Genomic DNA, 10331 nt, shown 5'->3' with positions numbered 1-10331 from the left:
AAGAGCAATGGGTTGAGGAGGTAGATGATGAGGTAGCGGCAGTAGAGATAGCCGGAAGACAAGCATTGAAGTCCAAGGCTTTGAAGATGTCTAGAGACCCTGTCAAGATCTCTACAGCAGCATTCACCAAGCCTGAGTACGAATCGTATACTTACAACGCCCACAAGGCTCCAGAAATTCTGGATGAATTGCTCACGAGTGGAAGGGTGAAGCACGATACTGCAATGCCTACTGCAGCGTAGATAGAAGGGTAGAAGTACTGCAAGTTCCACAACTTGTTCAATCACCACACGGCCGATTGTGTTAAGCTCAAGGATCAGCTACAGACCTGGATTAATAAAGGCATGCTTGGGGTAGATACTGAAAGAGCTGCAGCATGGGTCGATATTGATCCCTTCCCTACAGTGTCAGTGGTGTAAGTTACACCATTGAAAACACATTTGAAGACTCATCGCCCTTCTAAGTTTGCTGAGTACACTTATGATGCTTCTTTGGCTCATGAGATCTTGGACAAGCTTATTGCTGAGGGTGAAACCATTGTGCTAGGGACTAAGTTCCCGACTAAGGAAGACGTTAAAGGTAAACGGTATTGTAAGTTTCATAACGTTTGGACTCACGATACTCGTATTTGTATACAACTCAAAGACCATGTACATCAGTGGTTAGATGAGGGAGTGTTGTCTTTCGCCTCAGAGCCCGAGCCGGGTGTGAAGACAACAGCGAAGGAAGTGCCCTTGGTAAAAGAGGTTGCAGGAGCCAATCAATCTGAGCAGGGCAAACAAAAAGGTGCAGTCCAGAGCAAGGAACAGAATGTGGTAAAGGCAAGGACTTATGTCCTTTGTAATCGATGCAAGAAAGAGTGTTCCATAAATTGTGACAATGCTCGGAGGCACGAGGAAGCAAGGAAACATTGAAGGCCTCGCTCGCCGATGAATCCATATGAGAGGGGGAACCCCAAGAAAGCTAGAGTTCAGATAAACACTTATGCTCAAGTGCTAAAGAGGCCAGGCTCAGGTCTTGGTGAGGTCGTGAATGCCCCTAGAGAACGGCAAGTTGGGGCAAATGCGCCGGAAACTCAAGCTAGTCACGAGGCGCTGCAGCGGCCATACATACCGCCTGCACCAAGGTCATTAAAACCCGATGTTTGGTACGTTCAAGAGCATGGAAGAGCCACGGAAGCTACCAAGACTCAGAAGAGGAACGTACATAAGAGATGGGGAAGGGCCAAGAGAATGTTAGAGGCGTATAACCGAGGAGAACTCTCTCGCGACCAGCTAGAACAACCACCTTGGCTGCTGCGAGAGACAGTTGAAAAGCTTAGTCTAAGGCCATACGTCCACATTCGTCGGAGTGATAATTACAGGAAATAGCCATACCCCAAGAGAAGCGTTCATGGTCGACTCGAACGGCCAATGGAAACTGCTCCTAAGCGAAGAGTTTCAATCCATGATAGGTTGTCTTACGCATCTACTAATGGCAGGGCAACAAACAGACAGCACGTACATGGTGTTTCTATTCAGCAGAAATAACAGCAAAGTAGTGTTGCACAACCTGCACAATCTAAATGGGTGCCAAAGTGGTCTGTAAGTAAGCCAGACCACCAGGAACCAGTTCTAGAGAAAATCAAGCCACAGTTTGAATGGAAGCTGAAGATCAAATAACCAACACTAGTGGTTCCAACAGTAAAAGAACCAACGTCAGTGGTTCCAACAGTAAAAGAACCAACACTTGTGGTTTCAGAGGTAGGCGAGGCTGCGGTAGTGGTTACTCCTCAACAGGCCCATCAGGAGCAATCGCTAACAGAGTACCTCCGGAGCAAGTTCCCCTCGCGAACGCCAACTAGGTCAACTCCGGACGACAATATGGAAGAACCAGGTTGTAATGAGCAAGGGTTAGAACTTTCTGATCAAGAGGACGAGCTTGAGGAAGGTTATGATGAAGAAATAGCAGCTACTCCAGACTGCAACATGTTTAACCTTTGTCATGAAGATAGCATCGAGGAAGGAATACCGGGGCTAAATATTGTTCCTAGTTGCAACATGGTGTTCACTTTGTCCTCGAAGTATGCTCTTCCAAGGCCAATGCCATCTCATCTATTCATTGGAGGTGAGACACCTACCCAGGAGGTGGGTACAGTCGCAGAATTGTCATCTACAGAGGTGCCAACTGTTGATAAAGACACAAGGGATGAAGAAGCTGCTAAGTCTCACACGATGACAGAGCTCTAAAGATTTTTTATGATGTTCACAAAGCCTACAGCGACCATGACTTAGCACATTAAACCCTTATACATGTCAGCTAAGATGGAGGGTAAGAGAGTGAACAAAATCCTCGTCGATGGCGGTGCAGCAGTTAACATTATTACAGTGAAAACGGTCGAAGCACTTGGCATTACAAAGGAAAAGGTTCTCAGTAGCAATCTTAAGGTCAGGAGTTTTGCTGGCAACTTAACTAAGACCTTGGGAGTTTTGATCCTCAAAGTCAAGATAGGACCTTCCGAGCTATTCCAGACGTTCTTCGTTACAGAATGCACCGCTCTATACAGCATCATACTTGGTAGGGATTGGATACATAGAGCTTATTGCATCCCTTATACTCTACACCAAGAAATGTTGATGTGGGATCCCGTAACTGATAAGGCAAAGCTAGTGAAAGCAAATGATAGACCATACTCAGTCGCTTCGTGCATTTTGGATGCTGAGTACTATTATAGTGACATTAGGCCTTTAGGAGTTGCTGGAATCGATACCAAGGGTCGTCCAGTTGGGGTGACTTCTACATAATTGACACGATGGGGTTTAGTACAGGTCAAAGCAGATATAAACAGACCTGGCTTCATCGTGAAAACAAAAAATAATCATCCATGAGTACATCACTTGCCAAAGAGCAAGAACAAGCCTATGTGTCATTTCTCCAACGCTTATCTATTTATAGAGAGGAACAAGAGGCTTGGGGGGCAGTCGCGCTAGTGGAGTGCATTGAGGATGATTTAACTAAGATTCAAGGAGAGGAGGAGTTTATTCAACCAGCACCTGCAGCTTTGGATGACACTCCACCTAAAGTGAAAGATCTAGTGGAAAAGATCAATCTTGGGACTACATAAGAGCCCATGGAGGTTGGAATAAGTAAACACTTGGATGAGGAACTGAGACAACGTTTGATAGAGTTGTTGCAAGAGTTTCGCGATTGTTTTGCTGAGAAGTTTGAGGACATGCCGGGCTTGTCGCTAGATTTGGTTTGCCAACGCTTGCCCATAATGGAAGGGTACAAGCCTGTACAACAAAGTCCACGGAGAATGAGTGTAGACACAACAGCAGCAATCAAGAAAGAGGTTCAAAACATGTTCCAAGCCGGTATTATCCGACCAGCTAAATATTCTCAGTGGTTGTCGAACATAGTACCAGTGCGGAAGAAGAATGGCTAAATTCGCGTTTGTGTAGACTACATGAATCTTAATGCTGCAACACCGAAAGATGTCTATCCCATGCCTGTGATAGATATGTTGGTGGATGCAGTCGCAAGACACGAGCTACTATCTTTTATGGATGGCACAGCTGGTTATCACCAGATTCCTGTTTATGAACCGGACAGGCACAAAACAGTGTTTAATGTCCAGGGTTCACTTGAGTGTTTGAGTATAACAATATGTCATTTGGTATGACCAATGCATGGGCTACATACTAGCGAGCGATGAACCTAATTTTCCATGATGTGATGGGGGGCATTCTCGAAGTGTATATCGATGACGTGGTGGTCAAGTCTAAGAAGAAAGAAGATCACATCGAGAATTTAAGGACAGTGTTCACTAGGATGAGAAAGCACAAGCTCAGGATGAACCCAGCTAAATGCATTTTTGGGGTTCGAGCATGAGACTTCTTGGGTTTCATAATGCATGAAAGAGGTATTGAAGTCGCGGAGGACAAGGCAAAAGCGGTTCTAGATGCTCCGGCACCTGGGAACAAGAAGGAACTTCAGAGTTTGCTTGGGAAAATAAACTTCCTTCGACGCTTTATTTCCAACTCAGCTGGTAAAACTGCAGTTTTTTCTCCTTTGCTAAAGCTTAAAGCGAATCAAGAATTTCAGTGGGGACCTGCGCAACAAGCAGCTTTTGATAAAATCAAGGAGTACCTTACTCATCCACCTGTTCTTAGACTTCTACAGCCTGGAATACCGTTAAAGCTATACATCTCAGCTTCCCCTTACTCAATAGCAGGACTCTTAGCACAAGATGGTGATGGAGAAGGGGGTAAGAAGATTGAACATGCAGTTTACTACTTGAGCCAGACCTTGTTAGAGGCTGAAACTAGATACTCACGAATTGAGAGGTTGTGTTTAGCTTTGTACTTTGCTGGTACTAAACTCCGCCATTACATGCTGTCCTTTACCACAGTGGTGGTGGCACAAACTGATTTAGTGAAATATATGCTTACCAGACCTATGCTTAGGGGTCGGATTGGTAAGTGGATCTTGGTGTTATCAGAGTTTTTTTTACAATATACACCTTTAAAGGCACTTACAGGACAGGCAGTGTCCGAATTTTTGTTGCATCATCCTATTAGTGAGGATATCGAAGACCAGAACTTGGTTGTTTCCTTTGTCCACACTCAGCCTTGGGTTCTGTATTTTGACGGCAGCAGCCCTGATCATTTATCAAGAGCAGGTGTTGCATTGGTTAACCCCTCTATAGCAAGACATTGGTATTCCTTTCAACTAGAATGGAAGTGCACTAACAATCAAGCAGAATATGAAACAATCATCATTGGCCTGGAACTTTTGCTTGATCTGGAAGTAATAGAGGTGGAAGTATTAGGTGATTCACTCCAAGTCATTAACCAGCTCAAGGGTGTCTACGAGTGCCACAATTTTACATTACTCCCTTTTTGGGAGCGAGCATCGGAGTTGTTAGACTAATTTGTAGACGTGGTGCTTGATTATATTTCTAGGGAATGAAACTTTGCTGCCAATGAATTAGCACAGTTGGCTACTGGTATCCGCTTGGTGGATGGCGTTCGCGAGAGGATTTTGAAGGTTCAGAGACGCACATTACCTTCCTTCATGGCAAGGAAAGAAGTTAAAGATGATTGGTTGGTCGCTGTTATTGACGTTATTGATGTAGATTGGCGACAACCGAATATCCAGTACCTCACTGATCCTTCTGCACCGGTGGACAAGAGGGTTAGATATTGTGCTACTAACTACGTCTTTCGAGGCGGTGAACTATTGCGCAGGGCAGAAGACGGCTTGTACCTGAGATGCATCTATGGAGCTGAGGCTAAGAAGTGCTTACGAGAGGTTCATTGTGGCAATTGTGGTTCGCACCAAGCTGGTCCTAAGATGAGATGGCTCATTTGACAATATGGTTTATATTGGCCTACCATGCTCAAGGACTATATCAGCTTTGCACAGGGTTGCATCGAATGTCAAATGCATGGGCCAGTCCAGAATGTACCAGACGTTCCTCTGCAACCAATAATTAAATCTTGGCTAGGTCGCAGCTGGGCTTTAGACTTCATTGGGGAGATTCATCCAAATTCTTCCTTACAGCACAAGCACATTCTACTTGCTACAGATTTCTTCACTAAGTGGGTAAAGGCTATACCAGTCAAGACAACATCTTCAGAGGTGATCACTGACTTTATCTTCAAATATATTATCACCAGATATGGCATCCTAGAGTGTTTGGTAACAGACAAGGGGGCAAGTTTCATGGCTGAAAAGACTCCGAAGTTTTTAACTAATTATGGAATCAAGTTTCTGCATTCTAGTCCTTATTATGCTTAATCGAATGGCCAGGTAGAAGCTAGCAACCGGGTGATTATGTTTATACTCAAACGAATGTTGGATGCAAATCCGCGATCTTTGCATACAGAGTTGGATCATACGTTATGGGCTTATAGAACTTCCAAACGAACTCCAACTGGTACTACACCTTATGCCTTGATGTATGGACATGATGAAATACTTCCTATTGAGATTAATGTTCAGTCGCTGAGGGTTCGCGAGCAGCACCAGTTGATTGACGAGGACTATGTCCAGGCTATGTATCAAGAACATGAGGACTTGGATTCTCGATGGATGGAAGCTCTCGACAGCCTTATTGCAGAAAATAAGAAGATAGCACGACTATATGACAAACGCACAAGAGGACGGAACTTTGGAGTTGGGGACTTAGTTTGGAAAGCTTGTTTGCCTTACGGTGAGCGAGTTGATGGTCGTGGTAAATGGTCTACTAAATGGGAAGGTCCTTTTGTGATTGATCGAGTAATGGGTAAATGAGCTTATTGTCTTCGCGATACTAATGGGAATGTTCACCGAAATCCTATGAATGGTCGCCATCTTAAGAAGTACTTCCCTAGTGTTTGGGAGTATGAAGATCCACCGGCAGCGGTGCAGGTAGCGTAACTGGTGTTTTGATTTAGTGTTTCCTTGGTTTCCATCCTTTCAACCAAGTAAACAGGAGGGGCAATACCATGGATAATCAGTACTTGATGGTCGCGATCGTTATTGAGGGTCGCGAGCGTTACTGCTGGTCGCGAGCCCAAAATTTTTTTTTTGAAACTATCAAGTTTCTGAAACTTTATGAGTTTCTTAATCATGCTCTGGCATTTTTTGTAAACACATTGGACCAATACTTGTGGCCCATAATTGGTTGTAACTTTTATTACGCATCAATGAAATAATACAAGTGTTTTGTGAAACAAATTGTGTTTTATTCATATGGCTTTGTAGCCATAAACTTTACACAAGACCTATACTATTACATATGAGCTTTAACAAGCTCTGATACCATCTATGCTAGGTGGAAAGGTCTTTGCGGTTTATCATGTTCATCCCACCACCACGAGAAACTCGAGATTAAGCTGCACCACTTGAAGGCCAATTGGAACTAGCTTGGTGTCAAACATAGGTTCTAATTGGAAGACTAGTGGTAGCATGAGGGATCCAGGGGCTTGATTTGTACACTTCTCCCCGCACTCTTGTGGGCAAGGGAGATTGGAGGATATTGCACATAGGAGATGCAATAGCTCGCATCGCGTATCAAAAGAGGTACGAAACGAGCATGAAGCACTTATTGGCTTTGGTCCTAAATTTGGATGCCTGCTTCCTGATGCCCGGCGATTAAAGAATGTTGAACGCGGCTCAGGAAGGGCTGCCATTTCCTCTCTCACTAATCCTGCACCGGGAAGAGCTCATAATGCAGGGCAGTTCCCTAGTGGTGAACTACAAAGAAGGGAGGATGTGAGGGTGGAATAGGACTCCCACCTCACATTTGAGGATAGAATAAGACTCTCAAAAGTTGTTATAAAGTTTGAAAATCTGGGGGATGAAACTTAAGAAACCTAAGGGGTTTCGAAGGAAGAAATGGAACAGACATGGTTGGAGGCTGCATAAGAGAGTGTTTTGTGTTCTTGCCTTAGGGTTTCGTTTTATATCAGAAGAAACTTGGATTCAAGGGCTGAGATTAGAGATACAGATTTGGAGATCGCGCCCGGGATTTACGGCAGCAATAGTGGTCAAACTGAAATGATTTGTGCGTTTCCCAATATTGATTGCTCCTGTTTTCGGGAGTTTGCATGCAAACTTGGACGGTGTCGAGTTAAGCTGGGCTCTGGCCTTGGGCCTTTACTTGGGTTTTTTGTCGGGTCAAGGAGACTCAAGTAGGGTGAGCAGACAGAGATAAATTATAATTCTTATTACTAAAATACTTTGGTGTTCAAATTACATTCTATGTCCGACAAGGCGGATATCTAGGAGTAATTTTCCAGTGTCACTAGCTTTATCGCAAATCAGGTTGTTGATCCTCCTTTCCTCAGCCTCAGCAGCTGCCAGTTGCCTTTTGCGCTCCTGTATTTGGGGGGCAGCACTTCTTATCTCTTCCTCTACAGCCTTAAGCTCTCTAGCTTGCTCAGCTTCAAGCTCTGCTATCTATGCTTCTATCGCGGCTTGTTGTTGCCGCAATGCACTAAGTTGTTGTGAACGGTTGGTCTTGGCATGCTGAAGCTTGGTCTTAAGTTGGGCAGGGCCTTGAGCAATGAAGCTTCTAGCAACAGTATTGTGTTGCGACAGACTCTGGAATTGGTTCCTCAAAGCTTGACATTCTGTCATGAGGCATATAATGGTTCTCAGTGCCTGTTCTGCCTTCGCTACTAGGCTGGGATCAGTTGAGTATAGTTTGAGGTAGCGAATGGCATCTTGGACCTTAGCCAGGCGCACTGGATCAGCAAGATACTCAGCGGATACCTCCACAAGTTGTGTCCGGGCCTGGACAAGTTCTTGAGACTCTAGGGGTGTCAAGGGGCTGGCAGGACCTAGCATATCATCTAGATGGTCTTCCAGAGATGGACTAGAACGATTCTCTGATGGATCAACAACTGGTGTCGATCCAGAGGCTCCAATAGTCAGCATAATTTGCGAGCTAGAAGCGGTCGCGATTGCTACAACCTGCAGATGGTAAAGAATAGTTAATAAGACAGTTAAGTGTTTACAAAGGGGAAAAGAAACATATAAACCAAGAGGTGGTTAAGTGTTTTACCCCATTAATTTGAGAAAAGGGAACATTGTTTCCTGGAAAGGGGTTTGGTGCAGCAGTATTGCTCGCTGAGTCCGCGCTCGCGAGGGAATGCTCCACATTTTCACCTTCTCGGTGAGAGCTGGTCACACCGGCTCAGGGTTGACCTGGTCAGTTGATGTACGTGGTATTGCATCAATCGCGAGCGGGGTAGAGGTGCTTGAGGTAGTTATTCTTCTCCTCTGAATCAACTGATGATCACAGACGTTGGTTAGTGACGAAGGTTGCAACAGCCTTTAATGTTGTTAATCAAATATGGATGAAGACTTACAGGATTGAAGTCTATAGTGTCAGGGTCATCCTCGTCGTTGTCAGATTGCATTATTCTCCCTCGTTTAAGGCCTTAGGAGGAGGAAGCACCAGCTGTGTCCTCAAAAACCTGCAACATGAACCGGTTAGTGGTTTTTAATCAGTGTTGGAATAAAACTGTGAGAGTTCTAAGAAGAGTTAGGATTTTACCCTAGAGTGAACAATTTTTGCGGCATTTGGAACCGCTGTCCGCAGCAAATCCTCATCACCAGGAACCTCAGGATCTTCCTGCAAGTATCTTCTGAGCCCAGCCTGGAAGATGTATTGAAAGATGACTCGCGATCGTTGCTCCCACTGGCCAGAATTAATCTTTTTCCACCATTGGGGGTAAGATTTGTTGACACGGAAGTAGCGAATGATACTTCCACTTGCTATCACAGGAAATGGTGTTGGCTGCAGCTGCGACTGATTTTCAGGATTGGTGACAGTAGTGGGAGCCATGGGGTCTCCATGATGAAAACAAGTTCAGACTCTCGATGGGAGGGAACGGAACCATCTGAGCCATGCCTAATTGCCTCGCGAAGAGATGGGGGGCATAGAGTTCCACTCCAGTGCAGGGGTGTCGGGGTAAGTCAGCCATTGAAACAGCCTGTTCAAACAGATGCCGGCTCTCCCCGTCATAGCGTCTGAGGACTAGAAAACCTCTGCGAATGGTGTCAGGGTGAGTGCGGTCTAGGAGCAACCGTGCTGAATCAAGAACAGAGGCATCCAGGTTGTAAAAGTACTCAAAGCACGCTGCATAGCGAAGAGTGAAATTGGGTTCCAGACCAACAAATGCTTCTCCCAATACTTGATTCAGACGAAAGTCCCTTACATTTTCATTCCGCAATTGTACAAAGTAGACCTGAATCCAGAGGTCTAGGATCCACATGGGCCCCGAGAGCTTGTGATAATCAAGAGGTTCCATAGTGAGTGAACGCATCATACGATAGAGTTCTGCCAGAACTATTTGTGCTAAGCCCACAGTGTGGCCATTGTAGAGGAGGGTCGCGAGTTGCAGGTGGCGCCCAGTCATCTTCTTGGAGTTGGAGCAGAACATAAACTTTGATAGCCAAAATTCCAAGAAGGCAATTCCAGCATTGGCGGTATGATTGCGATTAAAACTAGAAAGCCAGGAACCATACGATTGGTAAATGCCAATCGCGCGGGTGGCTGTAACCGGGCATTCAACAACAAGATAATCCTGATCTCTATAAGGCTTGGTACCAACTGGTAGACCTAAGATAGCATATATGTCTAGCAGAGATATACCCATTTGACCAAATTGAAAATCGAAGGTATTACTTGCGGAATTCCAGAAGCAAGCAGCGGTCATGATGGCACATTTGTTGCCTCCATCTTGAGTCAGGTTGAAGGAAAGATCGATACATTCCAAGATTCCTGCTGCTTCCCAGATGGTTCGATCGATCAAGCGGCGACCTTCATACCATGTTGGCATGGCTGTGGAAACAAT

General features: G+C 45.0%; 1 protein-coding gene across 1 annotated transcript; it reads left to right on the top strand.

The window, feature by feature from the left end:
• Nucleotides 1-3888: 3888 nt before the first annotated feature.
• LOC126787313 (uncharacterized) lies at nt 3889-7254 on the top strand. The gene is made up of 5 exons (XM_050513219.1): nt 3889-4843; nt 4973-5292; nt 5386-5622; nt 5794-6268; nt 6989-7254. Exons 1-5 carry the CDS (start codon nt 3889-3891, stop codon nt 7252-7254), a joined length of 2253 nt encoding a protein of 750 aa, XP_050369176.1.
• Nucleotides 7255-10331: the final 3077 nt, after the last annotated feature.

Source organism: Argentina anserina, chromosome 3, assembly GCF_933775445.1.
Source record: "Argentina anserina chromosome 3, drPotAnse1.1, whole genome shotgun sequence".
Taxonomy (NCBI): Eukaryota; Viridiplantae; Streptophyta; class Magnoliopsida; order Rosales; family Rosaceae; genus Argentina; species Argentina anserina.
This window is presented reverse-complemented; position numbering and strand designations above follow the sequence as displayed.

Coding starts and splice junctions, on each gene's coding strand:
- LOC126787313 (XM_050513219.1), top strand. CDS start 3,889: ATGCATGAAAGAGGTATTGAAGTCGCGGAGGACAAGGCAAAAGCGGTT. Junction 4,844..4,972: donor AGTCATTAACCAGCTCAAGG/GTGTCTACGAGT, acceptor CCAATGAATTAG/CACAGTTGGCTACTGGTATC. Junction 5,623..5,793: donor TCAAGACAACATCTTCAGAG/GTGATCACTGAC, acceptor TCGAATGGCCAG/GTAGAAGCTAGCAACCGGGT.